Here is a 21,251-nt window from a genome sequence, read left to right as displayed (position 1 = left end):
CTGGGTGTTGGCAATGCGCCAGTTGTTTGCTGCCTGTGAAGCCACTCTTTTGCCTGAGGCTTCAATAAGCTTGGACTCCTTGTCAGAAGGAGGGGTCTTCTCCTGTGGCTTGTGAGTTAGCCCTCTTGAATGCGTTGGAGACTACAAGAGTCTAAGGGCAGCTGACCCACTCTAGGTGTGATTATTCTTGCCCTTACAGGATCTTTAACTACCTCTTCTGTGTGTTTTAACATGCCTTTTAGCATTGTCAAGATAGGAGTAGTTCTTTGTGATCAAGTATGTGTATCAGAGGAAATCCTCTTCTAAAGGCTCTTTATGAAGCTCTACTCCATGATAATGAGCAGCCCTGTTAAGGAGCTCGACATAGCCAATGTTGTCATCAGGTGGAGAGGGGTCTTGAGGGATACAAACCTGGATCATTATCTGTATTTGGATCTGCGTGGTAATCCTCCCAAGGGTCAGTGTCTTGTGGTGCATCCTGATCCCCATCCCCTTCATCCTGTGGGTCAGGTGTAAGTGGTGGTTAATTTAATGGTGTGATAATCAAGTTAGGATTAGGAGGAGGAGAAGGAGGGGGAATATAAGGAGGAGAAGGGTTAGTACCCACATTTGTCTTCTTAATAGGGATATGATAATCCTCTAGTAGGTCAATTTTCTGTTTTTTTGGAAGAGTTGCCTGAATATGTCCTGTTTTATGGTTTATCACTAGCTTTATCTGTTTCGGGTCCAAAGTTGGCTCATCGGCTGGAGGCTCTTTTGAGAGAGTGTTTTTTCTTAACGTGGTGATTTCAGCGCCGAAGGTTTCGGCTCCGAGTCTTTGGCCTCAGAGGGTTTCGGCTCCGAGTCTTTGGCCTCAGAGGGTTTCGGCTCCGAGTCTTTGGCCTCAGAGGGTTTCGGCTCCGAGTCTTTGGCCTCAGAGGGTTTCGGCTCCGAGTCTTTGGCCTCAGAGGGTTTCGGCTCCGAGTCTTTGGCCTCAGAGGGTTTCGGCTCAGAGTCTTTGGCCTCAGAGGGTTTCGGCTCAGAGTCTTTGGCCTCAGAGGGTTTCGGCTCCGAGTCTTTGGCCTCAGAGGGTTTCGGCTCCGAGTCTTTGGCCTCAGAGGGTTTCGGCTCCGAGTCTTTAGCATTGGGGGTTTTCGGGTCCAAGTCTTTCGGTCCCCAAGGTGGAATCTTCGGTCCCGAGGGTATGTTGACCAATAGATGCTTGGTCTTATGTCTGGGTGCCGAAGATGTCGGTTCGGCATGAGAGTGGGGCTGGCTCAAGCCCGAACCAGAAGGTTTTTCTTTTTGTTTCAGAGCCGGGCCGGAGGGCGGGGCATCGTAAACTTTGTCGGGGCCAACCTGAACCCGAGGGCGAAGGAGAGACCGGAGCCTTTGTCTCATGTTGAATGGGCACAGGGGGGATCTGTACTCACAGTACGCTGACCCGCAGTGATGAAGTCTTCTTACATGTCGGAGTCTGCCTCGGAAACAGAGATCTGCTCTTCTTCCTCTGCCCCTCGAGCTGGGTGTTGGGTATCGAAATCTTCGCCGAAGATGTCTGGAACAGAGTCGCTCTGATGTTGCATCTCGTGGCGTCAAGCCCGACGATCACCAAGTGTCTTTCAATCAGAATAATCGCACGCGTCCTCCTTGTCCTGTTCCGGGGACAAGCAGAGGTTGCACACTTCGTGGAAGTCGGTGCGTGGAAATTTTGCACAACACCAGGGACATATCTTGAATGCAGTCCGTTGCATCGAATGCTAGCGCGGTCGGCACGGGTAGGCCCAACGGCCTGCCTCGAGTTTCCCGATAGAAAGTTTTTCAAAGTGAGATGATGCACGTTGAATGAGGAACCGTGATCGATAACAATACCGTCGAGGGTAGTGGATTGGCATCAAAGGGGTCCGAAAACTGTACCAAACCCGAGCGCAGCAATAAACATCCGAACCCGATGGCGGAAAAAAAAACAATCTAAGGATGTAGTCGATGCCCATGCGCACCATCACCGAAAGGAGGAATCACCTACCTCGTGACTACAAGACTTCCTCGAACAAAAGCAAAGTGCAAACATTCGGACCCAACAACAGTTGGCGATCTATGCTAAAGCATATGATCTACAGTTCATATGCCTCTAACACAAATTTTTGATTCTTCTTTGAGTATATGCACGAGCAGCACCTTAATTGATGGTGCTTCTTTCTCACTCATCCAAGTAATGTTTTTGCAACAAAAAATGCTGTTTAAAGAGCCGTTTTAAGGGGGCATTCATGCATTGATTCCAAAGACCATTGTTTTAATACAGTCAACATCATGTTTAGGACTGCTATAGGTTTTGGTAAATAACTTCTGGTTGTATTATATTTCCAATTCCTTGGAAGGACTGAAGTGATTTTTCAGGGTGGTCTGGTTGCATTAAATAAATACATAATGTCTCACACATTCTCCAAGGATCTCGTGGCATACCTCTGTTAAGTGCAGAAGGACACATGGTAAGGCTTTGGGAGCTATGCTATTAAGTGGTTTGGAAACCAGGTAATGCATCTTTCACACATTTATAGGTAGCTGGTCAAGATAATTAACTTAGTGTAATTTAAATGACATCCATTTCAATAGAGAGGTGAGTCTAAATGGGTAATATGGGTGCAATTAGAATCCACATCTGTGGTTTGACAGACTGGAATGAGAACCAGAAAAATGACCATTGGCTGAGATTTAGTCAAGCTGAACGTAATCTGGGAAAGCTGGTGTTCGGAGGAGACGTAGCCTACCAATTCTCATAGAAGCAGGAGCACGGTCAACTTGAATGCGGTTTCTCCCTGCATAAAGAGGCGCAATGAGAAAGAAAATAATGGGCTACAATTGTGATCTAATTTCTGTGCTACTTATGAGAGGAGGGACAAATCCCCTTTTTTCATACTATGACTATTGATCCTCAAGTGATTTCAGACAATTGAGCTGTGGTTCTTGCTACATTAACAGTGCCAACAAATGCATACATTTTACCTCTGCATGTGTTTTTCCATTGATCTAAAATCACCAAAGTGAATATCTGCAGATCATTCAGAAATGGGTCCATAGTTTTCAATCTAAGTAGAAATGTACCGAAAAACATACGGTAAACAATTGCTGATGAATTGCAAAGAGCTGGACTATAAGTTGGTGATATTTGCTATCTGTAACCAAGCAATTATATTTTCAGGCTTCCAATATAGAAATAGAAAACTTAATCTCTTCATATGTGAAGAGCATTTTTTGGCATCACTATGCTCAAATAAAAATTGAAAGCATAAGCGTTTATGGAGCTTCAAGGAACTGAAGGTGGTGACAAACAGGCATATTTATGGCTAACACACTAGTTTATAGTGTCTATAAGTGGCTGTAAAATAAGTAATACATATATACCTTAGGTAGCTTACATTTCTAATGAGCACCATTAATGTTGGTGAATGAAGACTGAAATGTACAAAACTTACTGTAAAACTAGAGTCAACAGTTTTATTGCCTGCACCGCAACATCATATTCCTTGTCGAGTGTCATCGAGACAATTCTATCCTACAAAGGAAAAGAACCAAGAGAATTAAGGTGGAAATATCACAGGTCTCTAGTCACTGTTAGTCAATGAATAGTTACACTAACCTTAAATCGGCTGGTGAATAGCTCCAATCGGGAATTAAGATCTCTGTTATAATAAAGCCCTTGCAGAGCTGTGAGACATTTCAGCCTCACTTCGCCTTGCTAAAAAAAAAAAATAAAAAAAAAAAGACATGCAGTTTTTTTTTTTTTAACTTACTTTCATGAAAGATAATCTAATTTTACAATTAAACAATGAAACAATGTTCTTTTCGCAAGTCATTTTAACTCTCAAGAAAACTGTTAAACAGTTAATATTGTCTTCATTTTAGGTTTCCAATTCGTAATTGTAATGCTTTGTCACTAAAGGGATATTCTGTGTTGCTTAACTTTACATGAAGAGTGTAATTATCAGTTCAATTTAAATAACCGTATACTATCAAACAATAAGTGAAAAAAGGTTTTCTCATTTAATGTGCATTTTAACAGAGGGGCAGCCACAACATTTTAATCAGGACTGTAAAATGTTAGTGAGCACAGTAAAGCTGGTGATTAGGGCAATTTATATAAGTACAATACATGTGATAAAAAAATAAAATGATTTCCAACTATATATAAGGAACCAAGTAACATTTCATTTTGAACAATCGAAAAATGAGGAAATCGTTTAAGAGAATATAATAGATCAGTGAATTGTGATACTCAATGAAAGGAGAAAACAGTTATGCAATGTGCTACATCAATAACTTTGCTGTATCTCATGTTTTACTCGTGTCATCTTTTTAGAATCTACATTTGTGGCAGTTCCTAAATATGACTGATAAAGTGCACTTGAAAGCACCTTTTTAGGCTTCACAAATGCATAAAAACTAAATAACTATCTAAGACGACTCATGAAGGTAAGCCATTTAAAGAAACCGTGCTGTCCTTCAAAAATGCTGGGTTTTAGGGCTGATGTGCATTAACTGAAATGTAGCAACGGTAAGTAGTTAATGGAATTCCATCATGATTTGGGCACAAAGGGAAATGAAATGGTAATCTACTTCATTCTACATCTCACCCTATCACATAATATTTGAGCAGTACAATAGATACACAACAGCGCAATTCTGGTCCAAAGTTAAAAGTTTTCCATTAGCCAGAGGGGTTAACATGGAAAACATGTATTGTCGAGATATAGTGTTTTCAAATTTACATCTCTTGATATAGTTCTCAACAAATGATCATTTAAATCTAAGCAGATGCACTGTTCTACAAAACATGTTAACATACAGTTAATACTAAAAACAAATTAGACCCTAGTGCCAATCCCCCCCATTTTTCTAGTAATTAAGAAATACCTTATTTACCTTATCATGCATAGTCCAACCAACATATTTTAAATAACTATCGTTAAGAAAGGCATCACTGTACATCTTCATCCACACCCCAATCTCCTCAATACAGATGGCACGGATCTCAGCTATTGAATCTCTACATGGAGACAAAAGTAAATAAACAATCAGAACATACAATTTGTGTAAAGCATATGCAAATTTTGTTACAAAGTTGTGTTCCCATGAGTTATCACTAAATGACAATATACTCCGGACCAAAACTGGTTGTTTGGGACAGGCTTTCCATCTTCGTTGGATGTCAAACTGAACTGTCGAATGCTCTGCATGAAACAAACAAGCATTTGCAATGCAATAGGTCTCGCATTTGCAAGAGTTTTTTGATATTGGCAATGTAAATGACAGATATTACCTACTGGCGGTCGCCAGTAGGTAGTTATAGTTAGGACCCTGTTTCCATAGGAAATCCGCAACATTCTATTTGGAATAACTTTGGCGCCGGTCGACGAATCCTCGCGAAATTTTCAAAATAGGTGGGGCGCTACGCTCCGCTCCTACCCTGAAAGTCTCGGGGGGATTCGTCAAGCAGGGGCCGAGAAAAAAGGGGGGTCCCAAAACACGTTTTCCCCATGCATTTTTCCATAGGACCTTTAGACACAGCTACAGCCCGAACGGCTGAACAGAATTACTTGAAATTTGGCAGAGAGGTAGCCATAAGGTCAAGGAAGTGCCTTTTGCAGGTCTGGTGTAAATCTGTTCAGTATTTCCTGAGAAAATAGCATTTAAAAGCATATATATATGTGGGCGGAGCCTAACCACACATCTCATCCTGAGATCTGATTGGCTGTCAGCACTTCATCCAAGAAGTGTTGGCAGCCATCTTGGGACCAATATACATGATAGCACCTCATTAAAAAGCATTGCAGTTAATAGAAGGTTTTAAGACTTTAGTTACATTATAAATCATTTGTTGATGGTACCATACTCATTTTAGGAATTGTGGTATGTTCTAAGGTGATTTCACCATGTGAAAAAGCCTTCTGCTGGGATATCATGATTGAGAGAAAAATATTTTCTCATGCTTTTACCACAGAGGTTTGGAAGGTGATCTATAGGCTAAACTGAGAGCTTATTTTCTGTAAATTCACATTATCTTTCTCAGTCATGTGAGAATGAAGTCTGACATTCTCAGTAAAACATGTACATCCAACAAGGGCAGAGACTGTCAGTTGATTCCTTTGTGTTCTACTGCAGCTTCCCAGAGTGTTCCAAAGAACTACTAGAGCGCTAACAGTCCTACTTATGATAAACGTATGGCACACCTGAAGCCATCTTGCTTGGATTAAAGTGGTAACTCTTAAAACATTTAATTTAAAAAGGAACAAAATGAGGGGGTTCATTTTTCCATAAAAAGTATGATTAGTGCTGCAGAAAGAAAAATTAGGGCACATTTTGAGTGACTTCTCAAATCCTCTTCTATTTCATTAAAAAATTCTGACATGCAGACTGAAACATGCACTTTCAATACCAGCAGCAGTTTTCCCTGGTGAGCAGTAGCTTTACTACAGTGATCTAATGAGCAAAAAGAGTGCTAACATTCTGAATTTATGGCAAATGTGTGACACATCTGAATGCCTTCTTGATGGAATCAAAGTAAAAAACTGAAAGTATTTCCTACTGAGGAGACTGCAGTAAATGAGGAAATTAGGAAACTTCATAACAAATAAGTCTCCCAAGATGGCCACCAGAGACAAAAGAGCCCAAATGTAGCCCAAATATCACCCAGATGTAGCCCAAGTATAGCCCAATGACAGAATGTCCCAGAATGTTCTTAAAAACAACTAGAGCACTTACTGTCTTCATTATGACAAAAGTATGGCACACCTGAAGCCATCTTGATTGGAATAAACTGGTAACACTTAAAACATTTAATTTAAAAAGGAACACAATGAGGAGGTTCATTTTGCCATAGAAATTATGATTAATGCTGAAGAAAGAAAATGAGGGCACATTTTGAGTGACTTCTCAAATCCTCTTCTATTTCATTAAAAAATTCTGACATGCAGACTGAAACATGCACTTTTAATACCAGGAGCAGACTTCCATGGTGCAGCAGTTTTACTACAGTGATCTAATGAGCAACTAGAGTGCTAACATTCAGAATTTATGGCAAATGTGTGACATATCTGAATACCTTCATGATGGAATCAAAGTAAAAAACTGAAAGCATTTCCTACTGAGGAGACTGCAGTACATGAGGAAATTAGGAAACTTCATAACAAATAAATCTCCCAAGATGGCCACCGGAGACAAAAGAGCCCAAATGTAGCCCAAAATCACCCAGATGTAGCCCAAATATAGCCCAATGACAGAAGTGTGCAAAACACTTATTATTTTGTGTTTTTGCAGTGTTATATAGTGCAGACTTGTCAGGTATTGGAGTGCTTTACATGAGCATTGGTTACATCACACAAGAACAAATTCATTTTGGTTGTAGACATGGGGAGACTAAGTGATTTGACCAGAATCACAGAATGTCGAGCTGAAGCAGAAACTTCAACCTGGTTCCCCAGTTGCAAAGTCTGCAGTTCTGGAAGTAACACCACATCCTCTCCCCTAAGTGCAACATTTAATCAAGTGGTCAACTGGATAAAAAAACATAAAGATAACAAATAATTTAAAAGTGCTTTGTCGCTATTTGAAAACTCAGAAAATATGTCCTCATTTTAGTCTTTTAGAGCACTAACCATAATTTTGATGCCAATAAGACCCTCTCATATATGTAATTTCTAAAGGAAATGCTCTAGGTATTACAGTTTTGATTACATCAAGATGATGTCAGGCGTTCCACACTTTTGTAATAAATATAGAATGTTAGCAATCTAGTTGTTCAATAGGATACTGTTGAGAGGCAGAGGCCAGGGGCACGGACTCTGAAAATTGAAGGCAGGTAGGAGGGTGCAAAGGCAACAATTTAACCACACTGAGCAGGCAGGAAGGGCTGTGGAAGCACAACAGACTATGGAGGGCAGTGGAAAGGGGGGCAGGGGCAACAAACCAACAATACAGGACTTGCAAGAGAGGCTGTTGGAGGGAAGATCTATTACGGGTCAAGGAAGCTAGGGGCGGTCCCCAGATCCCCGGGAGCCACCACAGAACTGAGCAGGAGAGTGAGTCAGGGACAAAAGGGGCACCTTAATTTGAGCCGGGGTGCCTAGGAACGCTTGCTCCAAAAATGAAGAAAACAGACATATGAGACATGGAATTGGAGGCAGAATACAATGGCAGTTTAATGAGAAGATGCAACTTCAAAGAAACCGCAGAATAGAGACATAAAGTACAAAATACAGAATCCAGATAATCATACAGCTGTCATAATATTCTCTGTATCTCAATTAATGTACTGACAGAGAGAGAGAGAAAACACATCTATAAATGCATCATGAGAAACAAGTTACACCAAGGAAAATGTTACCTAGGAACACTCACGTTTACTCTTAGAGCAAGCATTCCTGCAATTACAATACAAAATCTTTTAAATGCAAAAGTAAAGAGAACAATGGTTAAACATAACATGACATTTCATATAGGTAAAATAGAATAAGATACTTCAAGCAAAGCAGAGCAAGACATTTTAAGCAAAGGAAGACAAGAGCTCCCAGCTCTTGGGGAAAACCTGCACTGCCTGTTAACCTACATACAGACGGCGAGGTAGTCCGTCGATATCTGTGGGTGCTCCCTTTTTATATCATTTTGTGGGCTCTTTTGCACGCTACATCTACCTACGTATGCTACCCAAAAGCTTCGTCTGCAGATTTTACCAGACATTTCGTCATTTACCCACTTAATGCTGACAATGGACTGGGTGAAAAGGTCAGTCTCTCAGGCCAATCGCTTATCGTAAGTTCCATAGAGCAAGCAGAAAATAATGGGTATTGTACGGGAATTCAATATATTCATGTATAAAATCTCCTCAGTTCTCCTAACTTGACGCTCTGCGGTTGCCACTTCCTTAAAAGCGGGAAACCTGCCCAGGAAGCAAGTACCAGTCCAGGATGCAGCCTACTGTATGTCGACAGCTTCAGGGGGATGTTGAACTTTGATACCGAGCACGGAGCACTCGGGTAGGGTGGGGGCTACTAGTTTGGATCAGAAGGCCTCGCAGACCTGCCTTCAGACTGCTATACACTAAAATTGCAGAGCTATGGTCAATTTAACAAAGAGGCCTACATATTGAACAGAAGGGCCTACACAGGGGTTTTATGCTGGCTGAGTGGTAAGGATGTCTCAGGATAATTATATAGCAACACAGGACCCGCTGGTCAATTTAATACGGCCTACAAATGCAGCTGGCAGGGCAAGGACAAGGGTCTCATACTTCAGGTGTGGACAGAACGGGCCAGGGGCCCCCTGTGATACAACATCTACCCTCCTTCAAGGCTGTGGCAATGTAATAGACCATTGTGGGCAGAAGGAAGAGGCAATGGTAGTACAACCATACATGCCAACAGACCTGATTCAGCCAGGAAACGTCCAATGTTTTTAAGCTCAAATGGGCTTTATTTGATCTGTCTCTTGTCTACAATATCCTCTTTTTCAATGTAACTCAAAGGGGAAAATCAATACCCCAGTTTTTTTTCAAAATCTCCCTCTTAACAAGTTCAAAATGTTCGCAAGTATGGTACATTGGATCTTGGAAGGAAATGGGATAGGGACATGGACTTGGATAACAGAGGACAGGAGGGACATGGAGAGGTGCACCAAACTGACCCTGCAGGGCAGGCATCAGGGTTTGCAGCAGCACAATACACCACACAGGGCATGCAGGACGGGAGTGCAGCACAACAATCCATAGAAAGCAAGAGGGAGGGGACAGGACCATGCACATGGACAACAGAGAACAGAGGGGCAAGAGGCAATGGTAGCTAGCTGACCATAATGGACAGACAGGAGAGAAAGCTGCAGCATAACAGACCATAAAGGGCAGGAGGGACGGATCAGGGGCATTACAATGGAACAGACAAGCCAGGAGGGAGGGAGTAGGGCTGGGGGCAAGGGGGCAGGGCAGGAGCAGCAAGATAGCCATGGAGGTCAGGCAGGATGGGCACTAGAAGCAAGACACACCATGAAGAGCAACAGTGAGACTGTGATGGCATACACACAGACCATGGAGGGAAGGTGGGAGGGGGTCAGGGGCAGCTAACTGACCACACAGGGAAGGTGGGAGGGGCCATGGCAGCACAGAAGACCATGCATGGCAAGTGGGAGGGTTAGTGGCAGCACAATGGCTATGATGGGCAAGAAGGAGGGTGGAGGGGCATGCACAAAGTACGATGGAGGATAGAAGGGAGGGTCAGGACCTGTGCACAGACAAGAAAGTTCAGGGGAAGGGACCTCACAACAGACCACACGGGGCAGGCAGGAGGAGCAGTTGCAGCACAATAGACCAGGGAGGGCAGAAGGGTGTGGCAGTACAATGGACCATGTAGGACAGGAGGAAGAGGATAGGGGCATGGCATGTGGACAGGCAGGGTGGAGGTGGCAGGGACAGGTTACAGTCATCTGACAATGCTAGGCAGGTGGGAGGGGAGTGGCAGCTCAACAGAGCACTCAGAGTAGATAGGAGTGGCAGGTCCATGGGACATGGTGGGCAAAAAGGATGGAGCAGGGGCATGCACAAAGACATCGGAGGGCAGGGGGAAGGAGAATAGGGGCAGCAAGCTAAGCACAGAGTTTAAGCAGGAGGTCAATGATGGGGCATAGAATTGGGCAATGGAGGGCAGGAGGAGTGGACTGGTACATCATACTAAATTGAGGGCAGTGGCAGCACATCAGACCATGCATGGCAGGAGGGAGGAGGCTAGTCCATGGATTCACACAACAGAGGATAGGGAGGAAGGGGATGGGGCAGCAAGCTAACTGTTCAGAGAAGGCGGGTATTAGGAACTTTATTGTTTTTAAAACATTGTGTCTGTGCGAACTACTTAAAATATGAACAAGTATGCAGCATAATCTCACTTTTATTAAGGAAGAAGAGGACGTTTGTGACTGTGACTCCGGGCTCACTTGCAGAAACACCCCCTGACCCTCCACCCCCTATCGCAAAATGTAATGCCCGTGAAAAGGGTAGGTGAACACAGTGTTATATAGAACATAGTCCTGAGAGCACGATTGAAAATGAAAACTAGATATAGTGTATGGTATAAACTATGCACCAAAAAGTGTGATATAAGATGAACCGGGCGTGAAATATAATATGCAATACATTGTGCGCAATGACAGATTCATTGGAGAGCGCAAGATAGCACAGGCACTAGCGCGTGCTATGCGATATGCGCCTTGGAGTGTAATATGCACAGGGCAGTGTTGTGTAACCTAACTAGTCTCTAAAGTTGTAATATAAAATATGTGCTGGGGAGTGTAACGTTGCATATGCACTGTGACAAAGATATGGATCCCAGATTGTAATATGTATGGCATAGCACTGTGCGTTATAACATAGGCATCGAGAAAGGCACGTTAGATGGGGCAATATAACCCGTGCGAAGACAAGTGTGGCATGACATATTCACGGGGTGGTGTTACAGTGCACATGGGCTAGAGAGTGTCATAGCATATGCACTAGCTAGTGGAATACAACACAGAGGTGTGTGGCACTCGGCAGGCAATGGTGGGTGTAACACAGCATTGGGCTCTGTCAGGAGCACGCTGTGACTCTCAAGTGATGTTCGTCCCCTTTCCAGAGAGTAAAATAAAAAGTATTACACATCCGGCAGTGGATGTGTGTTTTATTAACCGTGAGGGGGGTTTCTTGCATAGTTTGTCGAATTTTTGTCGAATCCCCTTTGAATGGCTTGGTGTGCATGTGTATTAAATGTGCCCGTCAATAGCTACCCATGTTTGTATAAATAAACGACAAGGGTGTCTACCAGGATTAGGCACGGTAGGGCATCAGACATGTCAGAGCTTCACTAGTGGTGTAAATACATTCCACGTGGATTCATTGCATGCATAGTTGCCTTTTAATGAATATCACGCAAATCGTCATGGTGATAGGTACGTACGGTTTGTCCAGCATGTCCTAGGTGTGTCTATAAATATATATTTTTTTAAAATAATAAAAAACAGTGGCCGGCCCTGGGGATTGGGGTCAAAAAAATATAATTAGGAGACTGGCCCTGGGGGATGGGGTCATCAGGGCCAATAAATTAGAATAAGAAGGGGAACCAAACAGCCCCCCTTCTTAAAAAACTAAAATAAATAAAAGACTGGCATCGTGCCGGAGGCCATGCCCCCTCCATGCAGCACTCTGCAAACGCGCCCCCAACAGGCATCTCCAGTATGCGCCAGGGAGCTGCGCTGCAGCCAGGTGTTCTGAGGCCAAGCCCCTTTTTACACCTCTCTGCAACGCAGCTCTGTGGCACTTACTGGAGGTACCTAGTGGTCTAGTTTGACCCTAGGGACCCTTAGGATTCAAGGGGACTTAATCTCTCAACTTAGAACAGCCACAGGGCGCGTTTACACAGTGGTGAAGGGAGGGGACGGGGCCTGAGGTGACGTGTGCAAACACGCACTATGGCACGTTTTAAATTGGGGATATAATTTCCCTTCAATACTGAGGGCCCCTGGGGGCTAACTAGCCCACCAAGTGCTTCCAGTAAGCGCCACTGAGCTGCATTGCAGAGAGGTGGTCCAGGCCGTGCCACTTTTTACACCTCTCTGCAACGCAGCTCTGTGGCACTTACTGGAGGTACCTAGTGGGCTAGTTGGACCCTAGGGACCCTCAGGATTCAAATGAACTTAATCTCCCAACTAAAAATGGACACAGGGCGTGTTTACACAGTGGTGAAGGGAGGGGACGGGGCCTGAGTTAACGTGTGCAAAAACGCCCTGTGGCCTGTTTTAAGAGGTAGTTTTAATCCCCATGCCCTATTATACACTAGGGGCTTACAGAGGAGGTCATGCTAATCACAGGGGGACCCCAACGCATAATGTTCCCTAGTGTATGTAGGTGTTTTCACTGTATTCTAAGTGTCTTTTAACATAGCACTGGCTCTAGGACCGGTTAGTCAGACTCAGTTACCACCAGTATCCGTCTGAAAAAGTTGAGGGTACAGGATGATTTTGCAACAAGGCTTCTTTCTGCTCTTCTTTTTGTTCTTTCTGCACGTTATCCTTCTTCCTGCACTTATCTTCGTATTTGAGGACTTCTGTTGCTTCTTTCTGCACTTCTTTTGTTTCTTTCTGTGCATTTTTTCTTCTTTCTTCACATGTCCTATCTCTGTAGGCATAGTTAGAAATTAGCATTTAAAAAACCTTTGAAATTCACAGAAAAAACCATAGGTTTCAGGCACGTTATAGTTAGGAATTAGCATTTAAAAAACCTCAGAAATTCACTGAAAAAACCATAGGTTTCAGGGGTGTTATAGTTAGCTGGACTTTTCACTTGTACAAAACCATTGAAATTCCCCCGTTATAGTTAGTTCAGCTAACTATAACTCGCGCACCCGCAATGCACTGCTGATGACGTCACATATTACATCACTCATGACATGGTCAGTGACATCACTCATGACATCACTGATGACATCTCAAATGACATCACTGATGACATCATCCTTGTGATCGAGTGGCAGACCTCCTCTCACCCTAATATAACCTTTGATACACACATTCAAAAACAGAGACTAAAATTTTCAAAACAATGGACATACCAATACCAGTTACAACAACCTCTTCAGTAATTCTAAGATCCACATACACATCCACTCATTCACCAACAGTCCTATACAGTCACTCATACATGTACTCACTCATCATATGTACTCATACACCTATACATCCTGTTACACAATGCCACTCATCCATAGAGTTACTCACACACATAGTCACTCATGCTAATAAAGAATCAAACATACATTTACTTGCATATACAGTTATACACACACCACCATACTTACTTCTACGGAAACTTACACATACTTAGTCTTTTAAACAATCACTTATAGAAACACATACTTATTCATACAGGAACTCTTTCAATCTCTCACTCTCACATATACTCACATATATACACCAATAGTCACATATACTAGTTTAAAACATATGTAGTTACTCATAAAGACGCTATTGAGACAGTCATTCACTCACTAACACACCCATACACACACTCATCCACCCATACAGTCCTGCACACATGCTGTGTTCAACACATACAAACAGTGAGTCACTCATTCATGCACCTATGCACTACGTAATACCCCCCACCGAACCATGCAGACACTCAGACTGATACTCAAAAAAACAACTAATAACCTATATAGACACCCATGTAGCTACTCACCAACCCATGCAGCCACTTATACACAAAGTGAGAGACTGATACAGATATTTACATATTTAAACATTGCTCACTAAGCCATGTATTCACTATGATACACTTAATCAGTCAGTTACACAATCAATTTTTCAAAAACAAATCATCCATTTAGACACTTATATACCCATTTATTCTTCCATCGACCTTGAGATATACATATATAAAACATATTTAATTTTCAGAAAAACACACATTCACTGGATGATGTCATCAGTGATGTCATCAGTGATGTCATTTGAGATGTCATCAGTGATGTCATGAGTGATGTCACTGACCATGTCATGAGTGATGTAATATGTGACGTCATCAGCAGTGCATTGCGGGTGCGCGAGTTATAGTTAGCTGAACTAACTATAACGGGGGAATTTCAATGGTTTTGTACAAGTGAAAAGTCCAGCTAACTATAACACCCCTGAAACCTATGGTTTTTTCAGTGAATATACATATATATATATATATATAAAATTGTTTTTTTTTTCTTTTTTTTTTAAACCTGCAAGCAGTGCTTAAACGCACACTTTGTACTTCTAGTCATTGCTTATGAGAAGCAATGCTGGCAGTGACTGCCCCTCCTATAATGCCACCTTGCTTCTCGTAAGCAACGACTATATGTACTGCGTGTTTACGCATCGCTTGCTGGTTTTCGAAAGACAAATAAAAGGCATTGTCATTTACAATGCCAATAGCTCATGTCAGCATGCACTGCACCGTCCCAACCTATATTTGCAGGGCGGTGCGACCTCATCGGGCACGGACTTTGGGTAGGGTCGTCTTGTTTGAAAGTATATTAAGGTTTGAAAAGCACCTACTCCCTTATTCCTGGCCAGCAGCAATTTTCAGGCAGCAATAAAATTGTCAAAATGACTCCGGAAATTAATGTTCTTCCTAGAGACAGATCAGCGGTTTGTCTGGTAGAGTTTTGACTCATTGTAAGGTAGTGCAGAGGGCAGTGGTGGCTCCTCTGCAATGGCGGAGAAGCGTCTCTCCACTACCTGGCGCAGAGCCAGCAAAGAAAAAATAAAACGATGCACGAGCATAGTTTTATTTTTTGATTGCCAGCTTGTGCATGGAGGGACGGGTCATGGGAGGGTGGAGGAGGAGTGCTTGTGCACTCCCTAGTCCCCAAGTGCTCATGTGTGTTTGGCCGACCGTCTCAGGCCGACCAAAACACACACACATGCGCACTTAGGTTTCTATAGCCTGGCTGCATTCAGCACCTGGGCTTGAGAAACTCCCACAGGCTCCCTGGGCTGAGCAGGGTATGTTTTCCACCCACTCAGACCAATCCCTGTGCTGCTATGCAGCACAGGTATTGTCCAAGAGTCTGGGGCTCTGGGACTTCTGGGACCCAGGAATCAGCCAAAAGGAGCAACGCGAAGCAGGAGGTCTACGGCAGTGTCAGGTACATTTTTAAATTCTTCTTAACACCCCCAGCGCTCGCTCTCCCACCCGTGCTCCCCCCTTACCACCCACCACCCTTTGTCACTGTTGGCCACAACTGGCAGAGGGAATATGCCTGCTGCAAAGAACGTGGACCAGGCAGATCACAAAGTGCATATAATGTAAACAGGTCTGTGGGTTACTGCTTTTATCTGAGAGATCCTTTTGTAACTTGCAGTTTATAATTTTAAGTTGATTCTAACATAGAACAGTGAGCTATTAAACTATACTGTCAACCAATATGGATGGCAAGTGACTTCTACACCTTATAGTCCTCTGTCTTATGTAACATTTCCTGTAAACTAATTTACACACCTATGATTGATTGTCTGACTAGTGTGTGTGATGTAACGTGCTCTGACACCCCAAGCTGGTATGAGTGCATTTGAGAAAGAGTGGTCTAGGGGCACTGTTAAAGGGTGGTAGTGAGGGAATTTGTGGCGGAGGCAGTCATTGGGGGGCATCCACAAACATGGTGACACTAGGCGCCTCCAGCACTAAAGCCGGCACCCTATATTTGTGCTGTGTTGGTGAAACTGTCAAAAGCACGTTTACTTCACAAATGCTGTAGCCGTTGGCATTGCCAGTGCTTTCTCGAAATGTTGCAAAAGAAAAAAATTACATTAAATTGCTGCTGTATCCAAAAAGTAGGTGTTTAAGGATACGGAAACAGCAGCAACAGCTCAGTGGAAGGTACAAGGGGACGGAGGCGTGTTTTTCAAACAAACTGGTCCAGTTAGATGCACACCCCCCTGAAAGCGAGCAGAATGCAAGGGTGCAAACGCCATTCACGGGGTGACTGTCTTCCTACACTTACTGTCTCTTAACCTCACTTTCGCTTTCTTTTCATCCCTGCTTTCTCCCTGTCACTGTTTTCCTCTCACTACATCCTCCATTCTCCCCTTTCCGCCTCCCTACCTGAGGTGTTGGCTCAACCTCTTGTGTTTCTGGTCAAATAATCTCCGCATGCTCAAAAAATATACTGTTGTATAATGTAACAGGTTCTCATGTAAATCGCTCCAGTACCTTCCGGGTGAGTTCCTGACATACAATACTGCAAAATAAAAAAAACGAGACAATTCTGGATAACACGCTGTTCAAATGTTTTTTTTTTAAATTACCAGTACTTTATTTTAAACACTCAAGGTGGTAAAGCCCCTTGCAAAGAATCGCATATTTTTATATTCAAATGCCAATGTCGGTATTGGAACCTGCGACAACTGTTCGAATTTCTCCACCTTTCATATTTATCTGCAGCCATGGGCAAAATAAAGCGTGTGTCTCCGTGAGGAAATTATTTCGGAAATACAACTGCGTGTGACGTTAAGATTATATATATATATATACATATACATATACATATATACATATATACATATACACATACATACATACATATATATACATACATATATATATATATATATATATATATATATATATTACCTACTGGCGGTCGCCAGTAGGTAGTTATAGTTAGGACCCTGTTTCCATAGGAAAACCGCAACTTTCTATTTTGAATAACTTTGGCGCCGGTCGACGAATCCTCGCGAAATTTTCAAAATAGGTGGGGCGCTGCGCTCCGCTCCTACCCTGAAAGTCTCGGGGGGATTCGTCAAGCGGGGGCTGAGATAAAAGGGGGGTCCCAAAACGCGTTTTTCCCATGCATTTTTCCATAGGACCTTTAGACACAGCTACAGCCTGAACGACTGAACAGAGTTCCTTGAAATTTGGCAGAGAGGTAGTCTACAGGTCAAGGAAGTGCCTTTTGTAGGTTTGGTGTAAATCTGTTCAGTAGATTCTGAGAAAATAGCCTTTAAATCAATATATATATCTGAGCCAGCTTACGGTGCGCTTACCGTACGCGTACGGTGACGTGCGCGAGCGCGATTCTGATTGGCTGTTCGATCTAAGTAAACATTCGAATCGGTCGAAACCAGGAAGCGGCGGCCGCCATTTTCTCTCTCGCACTCTGAGGGGGGCAGCATAAACAAAGTCAAAATACATCTAAAGGGGTAGTATATTTAGTTCTTAACCACCCAGCATCGATATAGGTGTCCCCCATAAACCCCCAAGGCCAAAAAAATAATTTAAATTTTTATCGAAAAATCGCCGATTACGCTTACCGTACGCGTACGGTTAAAATTATAAAAAAAAAAAAAAAATCATCCACACTTTCCCCACCCCGTGTTCAAATGGTGCCCGAAGGGCAACATTTGTGCATGGCAAATAATATTCAAGGAAAACTAAAAATGAATACCTTTCACAACGAAGCACTTACTATGTCCCCCATGTGCGCAGGGTGCGCGAAGCGCAACGTGCGTACAAGGCCCATCCCGCGTAACGTGGGCACGCGGTGCGTGCAGCGCACCGCGTGACCACCGTGCGCGCACGGCACTAACTGCGTAAAGTGGGCGTGCGGTGCGCGAAGCGCACCGCGTGCTCACTGTGCGCGCACGGTGCGCAAAGCGCACCGTGCACGCACGGAACGAACTGCGTTAACTGGGCGCGCACGCCACGAATGGCGTAAAGTAACTTAGCATTTAAAAAAACGTACAAATTCACTGAAAAAACCATAGGTTTCACACACGTTATAGTTAGGAATTAGCATTTAAAAAACCTTGCAAATTCACTGAAAAAACCATAGGTTTCACACAAGTTCTAGTTAGCTGTACATTTCACTCGTAAAAAACCAATGAAATTCCCCCGTTATAGTTAGTGCAGGCAACTATAACTCACGCGACCGCAATCCTCTGCTGATGACATATGTGTCTTTATGAAAAAAAAATATTTGTAATATATGTATAGCTAAAATTGAATGGAAGAAGACATGGGCAAATAAGTGTCTAAATACAGTATTAGCATCAGCAGAGGATTGCGGTCGCGTGAGTTATAGTTGCCTGCACTAACTATAACGGGGGAATTTCATTGGTTTTTTACGAGTGAAATGTACAGCTAACTATAACTTGTGTGAAACCTATGGTTTTTTCAGTGAATATATATATATATATATATATATATATCCATTCAAACAGTTGCCTGCAGAGAGAAGGCCCACACAGGTAAGTAGGTTTACGCTTGTTTATTCGTTGGAAGGAACACATTCCCCAAAGCATTCGCTGTGTCTCGCTGCAGTAAAAGCCTCGCCCAACGCGTTTCGTGAAAACACTTCATCAGGGGCATCACGGGAAACAAAGTCACAGCGTGGTTCATTGCACCAAGTCCTTGTCTCCTGAATGCCGTAGCCCCTGAGGAAGTGTTCTTACATGAAACGCGTTGGGCAGGTGAACCAAGCTGCGAGGCAATACCTCTGTTCGAAGTCTGTGTGCCCTTCAAAGAATAAATGGCGAAAATCTACGTACCTGGTGTGGTCCTTCTCTTAGCAGGCAACTGTGAGATGTTTGATACGTAGCGGCCCAGCCTGAGCCGCGAGAAGTACCCTACTGCACGTTGTGCAGGCTTCGCGGTGATGCCAATCGACATTGCCGCGCCAAAGCAGGTATGCCGTTGAAGGACTGAAAAGACAGCACGAGCACGAGTTCTGCCAGCGCAACCCACTGTGGATTTATTTTTTAATTTGGAGCAAGTATTCGGCGCCTCACATGAGGAAGATAATCATGCACCACAACTTCCAGCAAGCCATGCAGTTGGCCACGCCCACGGAGGCGGGGAGAACATTGAAATACCGGTGTATTTGAACGCTGCCCAGTCCTTGTCTCCTGAATGCCGTAGCCCCTGAGGAAGTGTTCTTACATGAAACGCGTTGGGCAGGTGAACCAAGCTGCGAGGCAATACCTCTGTTCGAAGTCTGTGTGCCCTTCAAAGAATAAATGGCGAAACTCTACGTACCTGGTGTGGTCCTTCTCTTAGCAGGCAACTGTGAGATGTTTGATTATATATATATATATATATATATATATATATATATATATATATATATATATATATATATATATATATATATACACACACACATACATATATACACATAGAACTCGCAGGCAAAAAGAGGCCCACCCAGTTATGATTTCGCTTCACGGAGGGCAGTCGTTTGGGGGTGTTTTACCGGCCGGTGCACACAAGATCGCAGCCACATCCGGAGGAGGAGTTTATACTTTACAATGTGCAGGGATGACCCTTCGCTTTACACCAGCAGCTTCCTGTGTCTGCAAGCGACAGATGTCACCAAATCCAAGTTGTTGAGTTTGGAAGGAACCTGAGCATTCGAGCACTTCTAATCCGGGTGCCGTCACTTCAAGCAGACGCCTTGTGGTTTTGGGCAGATCAGTGTGCCTCAGATTGTCTTAGGTGTTATGTGAATAATATGCTGGTTATTTTGCCTATTTTACATGTTTGTAAAACATACTCCTACCGAGGATCCTTCCGCTACAAAACTTTCTGCAAGGAGATGATGAATCCGTGTAGGCGAAGCAACGCGTTTCAAACACAAAATATATATACATAAAAGCACGTTATGAAGCGCTGCATTTTTAAGATATAATCTACAGCCATGCTGCGCTAATTAAAAAAAAACTCCTGCAGAGATGAAAAACAACCTTTGCCATTTCACGTGCCCGCCAGCCAGAGACGCAACTAGTGTGAAATTTCGGGGGGGGGCTAATAAAAAATCTCAGGGGGTAACTCTTCCAGCAATCGGAAGAGTGAAGATGCAGGGGCTCTAAAAAGGGGTGAAGGAACAACAAAGCCTTGTTAACAAGTAAATGGTCTTTTAAAGACCTGTGAAGTACTCGGGTGTGGCTGTGTGTGCCCGGGAAGCTGTCTCAGCCCAGGCTGCCACACACAACGAGGGGGCTCAAACCTTTTGAGCCCAATGGGGGTTACGCGCCTGCCACCAGCTGCTCTGTACTTATTGCCTGCTAAAAGAGATGGGAAGGTGTTCTATTAACCTCTCAGTGAAATAATAAAATGGAGCTCGTTTATGACAGCAAATAAATTCTCTTCTGCAATTCCCGTTTTAAGGCAAGTTGCATGATATCTCGCGCAGATGGGGTGTGCATGAGAGGCAGCAGGATGGGAGGGTGGAGGGGCAGCACTACTGCAAGTTGAAAGAATAGCAGCTAAAAGACACATTAGACAAGCATTAAAAATGCAATAAGTCTTGCCTTTTATTAAGTTAAAGCCATTTGCTTGCTATACAATACCATTAGCAAAGCAAATGGCTTTAACTTAATCAAAGCCGAGACCTATTGCATTTTCAATGCTCGTTTTTTTCTGGACCAGCACTTGTTTTTTCTCATCCAACTTCGACCAAGAGCAAAGAAAACACCAAAGGGGGAAAGAAGGAGGAAGAGAAATTTGGAAAATCAATGACTAAGTCAGAAAACAGGGAGGAAAAAGACCGTATAAGAGCGAAATAAAGGGACATGGAGTTTTGGATGGTGGATGGAAGAACCATGAGGCAAAATCAAGACGAGCGATCTGTGCTATTTGTAATCCCCAACACTGTGTAGTGTTAACATTTGGGCACCGGCACGTAGTCTTTTACAAGTTAACCACTGCTTTAAGGACCCCGTAATGACCTTTCACA

General features: G+C 43.3%; 1 protein-coding gene across 2 annotated transcripts in view; it reads right to left on the bottom strand.

The window, feature by feature from the left end:
• The window catches only part of STAG2 (STAG2 cohesin complex component), a 1,427,207-nt gene that overhangs the window by 883,803 nt on the left and 522,153 nt on the right, over window positions 1-21,251 (bottom strand). For both annotated transcript variants that reach the window (XM_085608133.1, XM_085608134.1), the window contains exons 12-14: window positions 4,900-5,023; window positions 3,617-3,715; window positions 3,453-3,532 (exon numbers count right to left, since the gene is read on the bottom strand). In XM_085608133.1, coding sequence (XP_085464259.1) covers window positions 3,453-3,532; window positions 3,617-3,715; window positions 4,900-5,023 — 303 coding nt within the window. The remainder of the gene's footprint in view (window positions 1-3,452; window positions 3,533-3,616; window positions 3,716-4,899; window positions 5,024-21,251) is intronic.

The sequence above is a fragment of the Triturus cristatus genome, chromosome 5_2, assembly GCF_964204655.1.
Source record: "Triturus cristatus chromosome 5_2, aTriCri1.1, whole genome shotgun sequence".
NCBI lineage: Eukaryota > Metazoa > Chordata > Amphibia > Caudata > Salamandridae > Triturus > Triturus cristatus.
The sequence above is the reverse complement of the archived record's forward strand: the minus strand, read 5'-3'. Positions and strand labels throughout refer to the sequence as shown.